Source organism: Neocloeon triangulifer, unplaced genomic scaffold (assembly GCF_031216515.1).
Source record: "Neocloeon triangulifer isolate White Clay Creek 2 clone unplaced genomic scaffold, ASM3121651v1 ptg000004l, whole genome shotgun sequence".
Taxonomy (NCBI): domain Eukaryota; kingdom Metazoa; phylum Arthropoda; class Insecta; order Ephemeroptera; family Baetidae; genus Neocloeon; species Neocloeon triangulifer.
Window position 1 is genome coordinate 752,454 of NW_026775547.1, and position 13,576 is coordinate 766,029.

The window sequence follows — 13,576 nt, forward strand, 5'->3', positions numbered from 1 at the left end:
ATGACTAGATTGAAGAAGTTAGCTCTAATTAAGAGATTTTCATGGATTGAAGAAAAAAAAGCTTTGCGCTTGTTGAAAATTATTTATTGAAAAAAAATTGCTAGAGGTTTTAGAGATGGTTTCAATTTTCCCAACACGGACAGAGCCCGTTTTCTTTGCTGCAACTCAATAACTGTTTTAATAGCTTTTTATATCATAATAATTATGTAAACAAACTTCCAATGGATTATTAAATTTTACAAACTGCCATTATAAATTATAAATAGACCAATAAAAATAAATAGCTAATTGGTAGGGAAGGGACACGCAATACTGGACACTATTTCTTTTTCAAAGCCGCAATGCGGGCATCAAGGCCTTCCATGTTTTTCTTCACGATCTCCAAGTTCTGGGAAAATGCTTTCTGGGCTTCTTTCAGCTGCACCTCATTACCACCAAGGCTGGCAGAGATTTGCTCTTGCAAGGTTCCTAACTGAGCTAGTGTCTTGCTGAAGGTCAGAGCTGCAAGAAAGAAATTCAAATTATAATTGGAATGTGGGAAAAATTAATTAAATCACAAACCCTGTTCATGAAGGGAATGGATCGCAGCCAGTCGTTGCGCAATATCAGGAAGGGAGGCCGTCATTTGCTCACATTTCACAATCAAATCATACATCTCCGAAACCTAATACACAAATTTAATTAGTAAACTCTAGGAAAATTCTCTATTAAATTTGCCGGACTTTTTTGTCTTGATGGTTCTCCTCCTTGGAAGCACTACTCTGCTCGGCCAGTTGGTTCATCTTCGTGGACAAAGCTGTCAGCCGTCCTTCAATGTGGTCTAATTGGGCAGAGTCGAGCAAACTTGCTTTTCTGCTCAGGTGCTGCACGGCTGCGGCCAGACACATGGTATTTGTGTCACTTGACAGACGACTCTAAACAAGACACAAAAATTATAATATTAAAAAAAAATACCAACACAAATCAAGTCTCACCAGTTTATTGGGCACATCTCCAACTGATGTCTCCAGAGCGTGCAGCCTTTGCTCCAATTGTGCAACTCGAGCCGTTTGCTGCAACTTCATCTGCTCTGGTTTGAAAAGCAATTCATAGGAGGCGGGAGCCTTGGAGGACAACTTGGTGTCGCCTCCTGGCTTTTTGCCCTCAACTGGTGCAGACTTTGTCAGTTCAATCTGAGCCAGCAGTTTTCTGGAAACAAAATTTTATTTATTTCTTCTGCGCATTGGCCTGTAAATTTAAGTTCTTTACCGGAGCTCTGCTCCCTGAGGATCGGCCAAGCTAGCTACAAGCTCAGATCCAAGCTGCTCTTCCAGACGCAATTCAGTCAACTGCTGCATTAAATTTTGCACTTGAACCGCAGAAGGAACAGCAGATCCATCTTCTTTAGCAGAACCCTGAAAATTATGTTTTGTTTTAGATTGAATTTAAAAATTTGAAGGTCACCTTAAGCTTGTTGATTTCTTCCCCAAGCTCGGTGATTTCGCACTGCAGCCTTTGGAATTTTTGTATCGGAGTTTCATTTTCTCCTCGACCAACTAATTCGAATTCGCAGGACCTTAAAATTGTATTATTTACATAAAATTATTATATATATATACATATAAAAAAACATTGATTTGATACTCACAAAGCATCATATCCAGTTCTAATGTTTCTGCTGAGTCTGTCGGAAAAATCCACTCTGTCGGAAATCAAGATTTTGCCACGGAACTTTCCAAAGGCCGTGTCCACATTCAAGTTGGGCTTGTCGATAAACTCATTGTCCTCCTTAATTTTCATAAAAATAATATAATTTAATGCTTAATTGTTTAAACACAAATTAAAATTTACCTCGGGAGCATCCAGATTTTGATCTGCCTCTGGCAGGTCCTCCGTTTCGTAAACGTCAGGTTGATCGTAGGCCTGCGAATTAAAATTATGAGTAATTTCTGGATTAAATAATTTAATTAGTGTAAAGCTTACAATTCCTGGCAAATCAGCATACTTTGAGTCTGCCATTTTTGCTAAAATGCACTATCAAAAGTGAAGAGAAAAATTAGATTCTTTATATTTGTGACGAGAATTGAGGCGTCAACCTAGGGGACCTAGGGTGAAAGAACTCCAGATGCTTCAGCTGAAAACCGGTTGGGTAATACAGAAGGGAGCTTAAAGTTGAAAGATTACAGGCAGCTAAATTATCTTGAGTATTTTCAAAAAACGATAATATAATATAAAAGTTTAAAATAATTCTATTTTGAAGGACAAAATTTAATATTTTAATTATTAATTTGTTTTTTTTTCTGCTGTTTGGTATTTTTATTAGTACTACTCGGTACTACTCCTTCTTGTATTTGATTTTTAGTTCCACTGGATAAACACAATTCATGTTGCGGCTCTACCTGTCTCATGTTGTGCTTGTGCACTTGTGTCGGTTGAGTAAAAACGCCGACTCTTAACTTTGATTTGAAGCCAATTTAATTAGACTCTGCCTTCAAACTTTCTTCCCTTGCCTACGAGTTGATCGATCTGCTCCAAAACGAAGAGGCGACTGGACTGTTCTACTGCAGGCATGAGTGCGGCAGGCCCAGAATTCGACGCCGAGCTGCAGGCAAATCTGCGCAAAGTCAGGGTTCCTTGCCAGGGACAGAAAATTTACAAGGATGAATGTATATATTCCTTCGATAATCCGGTAAGAGTAAAATATTGCTGGAAAATTGTATTGCATGACTTATGTAATAAAAATTGCGCAGTTATTTACGTTCAATTTGCATTGCAGGAATCAGCAACTGGACTGTACATCTGCTTGAACACTTTCCGTGGAATCGGCGAAGCTCACCTGCAGAGACACTTTGAGAGCACCAACGGAGATGGTGCCGTTTTCTTGCATATCAAGAGAATTAAAAAGAAAATTGTATGATTTTACCCTAGTGTATGTAAATTTAAATTTGTGTATTTTCTCAATTATTTTTTAGGAAAACACTGCTGATTCTGCTCCGGATGGACCAGACAAGAAAATCACTCGATTGGCCATTGGTGTTGAGGGAGGATTTTTTCCAGATTTGAGCAAGAAGAAGTTTGAGTTTGAGGATACACTTAGTATCTTCCTATTCCCCAGCAAGAAGTCCTGCCCTTGGCCAGATACCAATCTTCCAGAATTAGTATGTTTCGTATATTTTTTAAATTGATAAAAAAAAATAGTCTATTTTTTTTTAATTAGCTCAAACAGTCCGTGAATGCAATTCTTGAGGCAGATTCTGCCTCCAAGCTGGAAGAGCTGGAAGCTTTGAGTGGTGCTTGGGATGGAGAGGCTCTTGTTGTATCAAAGTATTGTATACAATTTAAAATTGGACGCAGAAATTCTCAATGTTTTTTAATTAAGATTTGCCGAGAACCTGGAGCAGCTGGACAATGGCATAAAAGTTCCCCCAACTGGGTGGAAATGTGAGAAGTGTGACTTGACACAAAATTTGTGGCTAAACCTAACAGATGGATCTATTTTGTGTGGACGAAAGTACTTTGATGGTTCCGGAGGAAATGATCACGCTGTAGAGCATTACAGAGATAAAGGTCACAAATTTGTTTTGCTCAATAAAAAATCTTAATTTGGTCGAGTCTCATAACAGGCCACCCTTTGGCTGTGAAACTTGGCACTATCACTAAAGAGGGGAAGGCTGACGTCTACAGCTACAAAGAGGATGACATGGTCATTGACCCCTACCTTGCCAAGCACCTTGCCCACTTTGGTATCAACATCGGCAACATGGAAAAGGTGTGAATCATCAACTAATAAAATTTCAATTTATGGAAGTTTTGAATTGTCTTGTGTAGACTGAACGAACCATGGCTGAACTTGAACTGGAAGCAAACCAGAAATATGGCGAGTGGAGTGTCCTTACAGAGTCCGGTTCAAAGCTGCAGCCACTAGGTGGACCTGGACTTGTTGGTCTCAGCAACTTGGGCAACTCCTGCTACATGAATTGCGTCATGCAAGTCTTATTCACCATCCCAGACTTCAGATCCAAGTTTGTGCATTGTAACGTTTTGAATGAGCAAACACAAATTCACACATTTTTAGGTTTTTGGAACAAAGACAGGCTATCTTTGATGACCTTGTGAGAAATTCGGCCAATCCAGTGGAGGATTTCAACTGCCAGATGTATATTTCAGCCTTAAATTGAAGTCGTAGTTATAAACTTGTCATTTTCAGGGCTAAGTTGGCTGAAGGACTACTTACGGACAAATATGCCGTCCAGCCAGTGGCAGACGAGACCACAAGTGACATCACGTTTGAAGGGATCAAGCCTCAAATGTTCAAAACTTTGATGGGGAAAGGCCACCCAGACTTTGCCTCAAAGCGGCAGCAGGATGCACAGGAGTACTTCCTTCACATAGTCAACCTTCTTGAGGTACGTGCTAATTTATTTTAAGCTAGAACTTAAATTGATTTTTAAAAATTACCTTCAGAGGTCCAGTCACAATCACGTGAACCCAGCAGACTGCTTCAAATTCAAAGTTGAGGACCGCTTTGAGTGCAGTCAGTCCCACAAGGTCAAGTACACATACAGGACGGAATACTGCTTGCCACTACCAATTCCTGAAAGCGCAGCCACGAACAAAGACGACGTGGCTGCATACGAGGCCAAAAAGAAGCAGGCAGAGGAAGCTGGACAGAGATAGTGCGTTTATCCATGGCACTTACATTATCTCTGATTTTTTTGTCTTTCTTTTAGTGAGGGAGAGGTCATTCGTCCACACATCAAATTTGATTCTTGTCTAGAGTCGTTCTCACAATCTGAAACCATTGAGCAGTTCTACAGCACTGCCATCAACGACAAAACAACTGCAATTAAGTGAGACTATTTTTTTTAAAACAATAAGATTTTTTTTCTAAAAATCATTTATCTCCAAGTTTGATGGGTTAATGCTTATAATTTAATATTAGATCTACACGACTGTCTACCTTTCCTGACTACCTTTTGCTGCACTTGAAAAAGTTCACCCTTAATGAAGACTGGACCCCTCGCAAGCTGGATGTTGCTGTTGAGATGCCCGATGTGCTGGACCTTGCTAGAGTCAGAGGAAAAGGTCTCCAGCCCAATGAAGAGACCTTGCAAGATATCGAAGGTGCCCCTCCTGCAATCAACCTAGATGAGGGAGTCATCAGCCAGCTCATGGAAATGGGCTTCCCTCTGGAGGCTTGCAAGAAAGCAGTCTTCTTCACAGACAATCAAGGTCTTGAACCTGCCACCGAGTGGCTAATGCAGCATGTTGGAGACAGCGATTTCTCCGATCCATTTGTCCCACCTGGCACTCAGGCTACAGGTACATCCATAATTATAACTAACTTTGCCCATAAAATTTTTTTCTTCAATTATTTATTTCCCATAAAATCATGTTAATTTGTTTCTAGGTGGCAACAGTGACTTTGTTCCCGACGAGGAGGCTGTGGCCATGATATTGAGTCTGGGCTTCAGCAGGGCCCAAGCCGTGAAGGCCCTCAAGGAAACCAACAACAGCATAGAAAGAGCGGCAGACTGGGTCTTCAGCCACCAGCAGGAGCTGATGGAACTGGACACAGCACCTAATGAAGCCCAAGCACCACTGGCCGCTCCAGAGTTTAGAGATGGATCCGAAAAATACCAACTTGTGGCGTTCATCTCACACATGGGCACATCCACTATGGTGGGACATTATGTGTGCCACATTCTGCAAAACGGTCGTTGGGTTTTGTTTAATGATGAGAAAGTGGCTCTCTCCGAACACCCACCCAAGGAACTTGGCTATCTCTATCTTTACAAGCGAATTAATTAGTTGCTTCACTGCACGCAATTGTACTCATTTTTCAATAAACTAATGCTATTTCAAAACTGGATTTTGTATTACCTTAAATGATCCGTACCCAAATTGTATTTTTTTCTTAATTTTATTTTTAACCAGTACAAAGAAAAGATTAGAATCGGAGCTTTTGGAAGAACCACTTATTTTTGCCCGCCTTGTATCTGGAAAAAGATTTGTTTGCTTAGAAATTTTTAATGGTAAAATTATCTTTTGAAAAATTACCTTTCTTCGAATTTTTGCTTGGCCTGGAATTTCGCCTTCTTCCTCTTCATGGGGTCCTTCAAGTCCTTTGGCGTCACCTTGTCCAAAGTAACATCTCCTACTGTGTATCTGGTAGGCATGAGATGGTTGTGGTTGTATACCTAATGATTGCACTTGTTAATAAAAAGAAATTTCAAATTATATAAAACTCACCCTGACAAAAGCCTTGACCTTCGATCTTTTGTGCAGCTTGGCTTTTGACATGTTCTTGGTCACTTTTCTGGGGTACCTTTCGATACCCGCAATCAGGGCGCAACCGTAGGGCTTGTCTGCGATGCCGTCGTCAAAGTTCTTCATCACGATGGCTTTTTTACCAGCGTACCGCCCTGTCAGGACGAGCACGACTTTGCCAGACTTCATAATTTTCCCCATGATTGGAACCTATTGAAACATAAACAATGAATACTTTTTCAAAGAAAATAAAGGCCACACAAATTTACTATTAACACTGAAATTATTAATCGAAATTTTACTATTATTTTTAGGGATTTTCGAGCACAGGTAATATTTTGAAAGAAAAACTGGCGCTGGATTGAGTTTCAGACAAGTGTCAACATGTAAGACACGTTGGACCGCTCAAAAATATAAGAGGAAAACAAATGTTCCTACAGGTGAAGTATTAAATCGAACATCATTTAAATGAAGATGCATCAATAAGGAATTAAAATTACAGTAATAGATTGCAATTATATCATAAATTTAGAGGATGATGCTGGATAATTTTCTTTACCTCAAAATCGGCACCGGAGAAAATACACAAAGAGCTATGGAGACCAAAAACGCTTATAAATTTCCCCGCAGGATGGCGCTGAACACTAAATTATCGTGAGAAGTAGGACGAGATGAGTAAATCCGCCATGTTTTTTGGCGCCCATGACCATTATTATCCAGGCTTATATGGTATAATTTAAAATTAGGCGCTTAATATTGAAATTAAAAATGGCCACTGTTTGAATCTCATTTATTACATTGATCGGCCTACTTCCTGTAATAACACGGTCCAACAAGAACAAGGCATAACACACAGCTTTCCGGCGGTAGCTTGCGAGGAGTCACGTGGTAAGTGTAGGCTCCGCCCAGCATACTGGTGTCGGCAGCGCGATAATATGATTTCCCTTCTATAATAAAACGCAGCATCAACTAATATGCTATTATTTTTGCTTCGTGTGGACAACTTTTGGGCAGTAAAGTCTAGACAACTAGACTATTAGTTAAAATTTTATCATTTTACCTATTACTATTTCCTGAACCGATTTTAATTCATAATATATATTTTTTTTTTAATAAATTTAGGGTTTCACAAACTTATTACAAAATTTCGTTTCCACAATTTTGCTACATTAAAAGCTATTTTTCTCCTGTTGTTTAAACAAATATTAAGCGATTTTCAATTTTTATGAAGTGCTTCTAAACAATAATTAATTATTTTCTTCGCTCTTTTTATAATTTTTTTTACTGTAACACTTTACCTAAAAATTTAAGCCTTTATTTCTGAATTTTTGCACGATAAAAATTGTTTTTCTTATTTTTCCCCGTTTTTTTATTTTATTATTTTTTAGAGAAATAATAATTTATTACCAGAATTAAGAGTTGCCAAATACGTTGCAAAATTGTGTCTCCTATTATAATTTATAATTTTACTGAAGTCAAACAAAACATTTTCTAATTTCTATTGTTGGCACGGGTATGCGAAAATTTAAGATTTTGATTTTGAACGATCTTTTAGCGAATTTGATTTTTTTTTTGTGAATATCCAACTGAATAAGCAGAGAGTCCGAAATAGTTTAACGTTAAGAATATTATTATTTAATGCTATTATTACATTTTTAAAAGTTCCCCCTTTACCTAGATTATGACGAATCGCCCAACAATTTTGCAGTAATCATTTTGTGTTCTCCCATAATGATTATTTTTTATTCTTCTCGAGAAATAAGAAAAAAATTATAAGAATTTTAGAATTTATATTAAGCAAAGAAAAAAAATCACCTCAAAATTTGAAATTCTAATTTCTAATTTTGCGACCCTTACAAAAAAGATTTTTCACACTACTTCCCGGTGATAAATGTAATGCAAGAATAATTTCTAAAGTAAAAGGTAAAAAAATTATCAATTTTTCAATACACCTTCATTAGAGTTAATTAACCTCGCAGGATTGGATAATCGTACCAGGCCATGAGTAGATTTAATTTTGTGTACCTAACGTTCCTTGATTTTTTTTTCAGAAACGTCATCTTTAAAAACTACTATATTTTTGGCTTTAAAAAGTCTATATTGTCATAAAAATTGGATTAGATTAAGTCATCTTTTATGTGTAAATTTTTCCCCAGCTTTTTTTGTGCAATTTTCATTGAGCAGGGTTACATCTTTTTAATTTATAAACAAGACTGTACTTCATGGCGATTTTAATTTAAAGTCGGCCATTCCTCGATCAGTTTTTAGAATATTTTTAATTTTTTAAGAATCATTAAGAATAAACAATATCCTGCTCTACGTGGTTCGGCTGCGATCGCTGCAGCCATAATTCATGAGCTGTGAAACCATTTTGACAAATCTATAATATTCTTACCAAAATTATTATAAAAATTAATTTTTTTTTTAAAAAAATTACTATTTAACAAAAATAAATTTTTTTTACAAATTCAATTTCAAATTTTGTTTTAAATATTGTTTTGTGAAAAAAGTGTAATTTGAAATAATTTTTTCATGGAAAATTGTTACTTTGATTGAAAAAAATGGTATTTTTGAAAAAAAGATTGATTACTGTACTAATTCTTGTCAAAATGATTTCACAGCTCATGAACATGAATATTATGGCTGCAGCCCGCAGCCGAAACATATGGAGCAGGATATTGTTTTTTTCTTAAACAATATAAAAGCTCACAAAAACCCACTGAGGTAAAGCCGAATTAAAATTCAAATCACCATGAATTTTAATTTCGATCGTGAACTTCTACTTCTTTAATTTTTATAATTTTATAAATTTAAAAATAAATCTGAATAGCGTTTTTTAATTTAAATTAATTTTGTTATTATTTATTAGCTCCATTATTAATATTAATCTTCATAAGTTATTAAAGATTATTAATAATACGGAGATAATGAATAAATAAATAAAAATTAAAAATAAAACAGTATAATTATTAATAATAAGGCATGAAGCAATAAGCAGCTAAATTCAAGCGGTGAAGAAGCCGTCTGCGTTGCGAGTTGCGAGCCGACCACGTGACTCACGTGACTGCTAGCCGCCAATCAGAAAGCTTAACCCGGCGTCGTGCTAAGCCAGGACTTTATCGCTCTCGCCGCTAGGTGTGCCACCTTGTTCTTGTTGACACGGTCAACTCGCCGCTGTTTAGACAACATGTTGACTCAAATTGTGTGAATTTTTGCATTTCTTCCTTCTAATTGAAATGACCGACGGAAAGATACGCGATGCAAGTTCCGCTTGACTGCTGCGATTTCTCAGCGACGTCGGCAAGCATGCTGGAGGCGCTGGTCAGGTTCCTCAGCGAGGACGTCGACTTCAAAGCCGTCGTGTGTCTGGTCCTGGCCGGCGTCAGTCTCGTAATATCCACCGGCTTTCGACTTTACACCAAAATAAGGTTAGATAACGAATCACCATTTTCCTCTGCAATTGTTAAAATTGGTCGATTTTATTTCAGACCGAGATTTCCTATTAAGGTCAACTGCTGGTTCTGCAACTTGGACAGCAAAACGCACTTCAACAACCGAAACTCGTGGACGTGCCCAAAGTGTGATCAATACAACGGGTTTACACAGGTACATTAATCATCGTTTTAAATTGGACCCATCTAAGAAATTTATTTTAATAGTCTGGAGATTACAACAAGCCAATGCCAGAGCAGAGCTTTGAGCATTTAAATCGGACTGTCCAGTCTGTCAAATGGGAGACGTACAACCCAAGTCACAATGGATTATGTAGAAAGTGCAACATAAACCAAGAGCTGAAGGTGCAGCAGCTTGCATCGTTTGTCCCCATCATCAAAGCTAACTTTGACGAAGAAATTGAACTCTACAGGTTCTTTTGATACCTTTCAATATTCCCTTTTGTGCAACAATTTTTGTTTTCAGGCAAAGGCTAGAAAGAGCTTATCGTCTGTGTCCAGAATGTGATGTAAAACTGAACTATAAGTTGAATTCAGTCAAGCAGTGGATTAAAAGTTTATATCCTGCAAAGCCTGCTGAGATTGCTGAACAAGTCGTCTGGAAAACGGTTGGAATCTTACCTTATCAGACTTAAACCGTATTTATTGTATTTTTTTATTTATATTTGTAGAATTTCCTTCCGAAGGCGTGTGTTTGCTTGCGCCTTTTATCAACGGTGGCTGCAATTGCACTCCTTGTTAGCTCATTTGGTCTTGCTGTCGCTGAAGTGGACAAAAACATAAAATGGGCCGTGCCATCTTTAGTGAAATCTGGCATGACGTTGACCCTGCCTCAGAATGTTCTCAATTTTGCACTAATTTTGTTGACTGCGGTTCTCTCTGAAACTAATTGGCTTCCTACGAATGAACTCATGTCAGCAATGCTGTGGTTCTTGTCTGCCCTGATCAACTTGGCTTTAAGCAGGAACTTCCTAAAAGAGTTTGAAAGCTACACTACTATTTCTTATGTGAGTAATTATTAAATTTATATATTTTGAGAAACTAAATTATGGTGGATTTGGATTATATAGATATTTTTCTCTGCTACTGCAAGTTTGGTGACAATTCTTTCTCATGTACTGCATTTGACGAGGCATTGGAAAGTTAGCCCTGCCAAAGTGAAAACGGACCCAGAACCTGTAATGCGTCATGAATGTAAAAATGAACCTGTGAAAAATGCTGAGTAAGTAAGAAACACAATTTATTGTGTCATTTGTGTCAAATAAATTATTTATTTTATGCCCATTTTACAATTCTCTCTAAATATTGTTCTTATTTTAAGGAGTGTCTCTGGAGCTGATTTGAAATTGAGCTCAATGGAGAAAAAAGGAAAAGATATACCCGAGTCTCCAGTGAAACCCGTGCAATCAAGCTTGAACCAGTTGTCGTTGGGTCCTTCTCCTCCAAAGTCGCCATCGCCTTCCATCTTTGAACCCAGAGTCTACCAATGCAACCCAACAACAAGTCTCTTCAATCCAATGGAGGGTAGTGAAATCCGCAGACGCAAGCCTATTGTGCACCCACCTAAGTTCAACCCTTGGAACAACAGTTACTGGGGTTCCGTACCAATTCCCCTTTCCCGCTCCTCCAGTCAAAGTTCGGGCTTTGCCTCTCAGAATGGCACCAATTACTCGAGCCTGCCCAACTCTCGCAATGGCTCCGTGTGTGGCGACGCTGACCGCTTTTCCGTCCTCTCCGAACCCATCTACCCGAGCGCCTCCTTCAAGCCCTTCAACCCTCAACCGTACTATGTGCCTTGTGTGCCCCAGTTCTATTTGCCAACAACTCCGCCACAACCCGTCCACTCTCCAGCGTCCCTCAACAGCACGCTCAGCAGCTCGATGGACTCTTCAACAAACGAGACTGTAGCGTCTGCAGTGGCTGCCGACAAGTCCATTTTCTCTTTGATGAGGGAGAACTTTGGCCTGGCAAGTGTGTTCCTCTGCAGTATTGTGTTCAACGCCGTGGTCATTGCTTTGGCCGTGGCAAACGCGCTCAGCACACCAGCGCATTGACTTTATGGTAATCTTACAAGAGGCGCGACCTATACACCAGTATTTAAAAATTAGGTTGGTATGTCGCGCCTGCTGTAGTGGTTTTATGTCGCGCCTACTGAAGTGGTTTTATGTCGCGCCTACTGTAGTGGTTTTATGTCGCGCCTGCTGTAGTGGTTGATAAAGAAAACCGGTAATTATAGCTCACAATCACCGGGACTGCAGGAAAGAATAAGGGCCTTTGGGATGGGTTCAGAAGGGGAAGACAATCTTAACTGATTGCAAAAGACGTGACCTACCACCAATGTACGGGGAAGGGGGTTGTTTTTATATGTCGCGCCTCTTGTAATGGTTCACTACAACAGGCGCGACATATGCAAGTATTCTCATGGTAGGTCGCGCCTCTTGTAATCGACCACTACAACAGGCGCGACATATACAATTAATAATGCTAAAAAAAACGAAAGCAGCGAGATTGTGTGCACACCACGAACCAGACCACCCCACAAACCGGCAACTCGGAGGTGGGCAACCCCCCAAGATTAATTTTTGCAGAAGCCGCGAGCGAGGGGTGGAGGCGCAGCGAGGTCGAGGACGTGGGGAAGGCCGTGCGGAGGGCGAGGACAAAAGGGCGGCTGTGTTCGTGGGGGGGCTCCGCTGGAGCCCCCCCACGATCCCCGCCCTTTTGTCCCGCCTGGAGCCGGCCTTCACCACGTTCTCGGGCGAGCGCGCCTCCAGCCCGAAGCTCGCAAACCCACAACGGAGTTGCCCACAAAGGGAGTTGTTTGCAAAGGGTGTTATTTTGAAAGCAAACGGTGTGGGTGCCCACAACTCCCTTTGTGGGCAACTCCGTTGTGGGTTTGCGAGCTTCGGGCTGGAGGCGCGCTCGCCCGAGAACGTGGTGAAGGCCGGCTCCAGGCGGGACAAAAGGGCGGGGATCGTGGGGGGGCTCCAGCGGAGCCCCCCCACGAACACAGCCGCCCTTTTGTCCTCGCCCTCCGCACGGCCTTCCCCACGTCCTCGACCTCGCTGCGCCTCCACCCCTCGCTCGCGGTTTCTGCAAAAATTAATCTTGGGGGGTTGCCCACCTCCGAGTTGCCGGTTTGTGGGGTGGTCTGGTTCGTGGTGTGCACACAATCTCGCTGCTTTCGTTTTTTTTTAGCATTATTAATTGTATATGTCGCGCCTGTTGTAGTGGTCGATTACAAGAGGCGCGACCTACCATGAGAATACTTGCATATGTCGCGCCTGTTGTAGTGAACCATTACAAGAGGCGCGACATATAAAAACAACCCCCTTCCCCGTACATTGGTGGTAGGTCACGTCTTTTGCAATCAGTTAAGATTGTCTTCCCCTTCTGAACCCATCCCAAAGGCCCTTATTCTTTCCTGCAGTCCCGGTGATTGTGAGCTATAATTACCGGTTTTCTTTATCAACCACTACAGCAGGCGCGACATAAAACCACTACAGCAGGCGCGACATAAAACGGGATACCAACCTAATTCTGAGAGAGTGGTGTATAGGTCGCGCCTCTTGTAAGATTACCGACTTTATTTGACTGACTAAATTGTCTCTAACAAGACGAAATTGTGAAATTATACCAGATTAATGCTGGGTTAATTGATTGTTTTTGTTTGCTGTGAATACGCCGATTTGAACATATGGATAGCAAAGAAGATTTTCTTACAAATAAAGCAGAAAGTGTAAAGGCGGATGATAAAAAAGGAATTAATTTATGAATTATTGCCATTCCTTTTAATGAAATTTAAATATTATGCATAGTGTCCTGGAACTGGCATGTTTCGATGAATGCGTAATAACGGATGTAGAAATTTGATAACT

The 13,576-nt window shown here is 40.0% G+C and overlaps 4 protein-coding genes across 5 annotated transcripts; 2 read left to right on the forward strand and 2 right to left on the reverse strand.

Annotated features, from left to right (window-relative positions):
- Positions 1-68: 68 nt before the first annotated feature.
- Positions 69-2,123, reverse strand: LOC132193377 (dynactin subunit 2). Its single transcript, XM_059614012.1, has 9 exons — positions 1,963-2,123; positions 1,831-1,902; positions 1,628-1,767; positions 1,444-1,555; positions 1,249-1,394; positions 975-1,188; positions 723-914; positions 562-664; positions 69-501 (listed from the first exon to the last, which is right to left on the reverse strand). Exons 1-9 carry the CDS (start codon positions 1,996-1,998, stop codon positions 320-322), a joined length of 1,197 nt encoding a protein of 398 aa, XP_059469995.1. The 5' UTR covers positions 1,999-2,123; the 3' UTR covers positions 69-319.
- A 242-nt stretch (positions 2,124-2,365) lies between these two features.
- On the forward strand, positions 2,366-5,859 carry LOC132193374 (ubiquitin carboxyl-terminal hydrolase 5). Its single transcript, XM_059614006.1, has 13 exons — positions 2,366-2,668; positions 2,756-2,890; positions 2,952-3,137; positions 3,197-3,303; positions 3,359-3,546; positions 3,603-3,748; positions 3,808-4,001; positions 4,055-4,135; positions 4,187-4,385; positions 4,444-4,655; positions 4,710-4,829; positions 4,922-5,301; positions 5,390-5,859. Exons 1-13 carry the CDS (start codon positions 2,549-2,551, stop codon positions 5,788-5,790), a joined length of 2,469 nt encoding a protein of 822 aa, XP_059469989.1. The 5' UTR covers positions 2,366-2,548; the 3' UTR covers positions 5,791-5,859.
- A 24-nt stretch (positions 5,860-5,883) lies between these two features.
- Positions 5,884-6,949, reverse strand: LOC132193379 (large ribosomal subunit protein eL27). Its single transcript, XM_059614014.1, has 4 exons — positions 6,809-6,949; positions 6,232-6,459; positions 6,040-6,179; positions 5,884-5,978 (listed from the first exon to the last, which is right to left on the reverse strand). The coding sequence occupies exons 2-4, from the start codon at positions 6,448-6,450 to the stop codon at positions 5,930-5,932; spliced, it is 408 nt and encodes a 135-aa protein (XP_059469997.1). The 5' UTR covers positions 6,451-6,459; positions 6,809-6,949; the 3' UTR covers positions 5,884-5,929.
- Positions 6,950-9,286: 2,337 nt separating this feature from the next.
- Positions 9,287-13,470, forward strand: LOC132193376 (transmembrane protein 201 homolog). Of its 2 annotated transcripts, XM_059614011.1 has the most exons (8): positions 9,287-9,677; positions 9,738-9,855; positions 9,909-10,114; positions 10,168-10,309; positions 10,373-10,708; positions 10,772-10,923; positions 11,023-11,753; positions 13,281-13,470. In XM_059614011.1, coding segments are annotated over exons 1-8 (1,857 nt in total). In that variant the 5' UTR covers positions 9,287-9,507; the 3' UTR covers positions 13,283-13,470. The 2 variants fall into 2 exon arrangements, with proteins under 2 accessions (XP_059469994.1, XP_059469993.1); XM_059614010.1 differs by lacking the exon at positions 13,281-13,470 and having other exon boundaries at positions 9,288-9,677; positions 11,023-11,902.
- Positions 13,471-13,576: the final 106 nt, after the last annotated feature.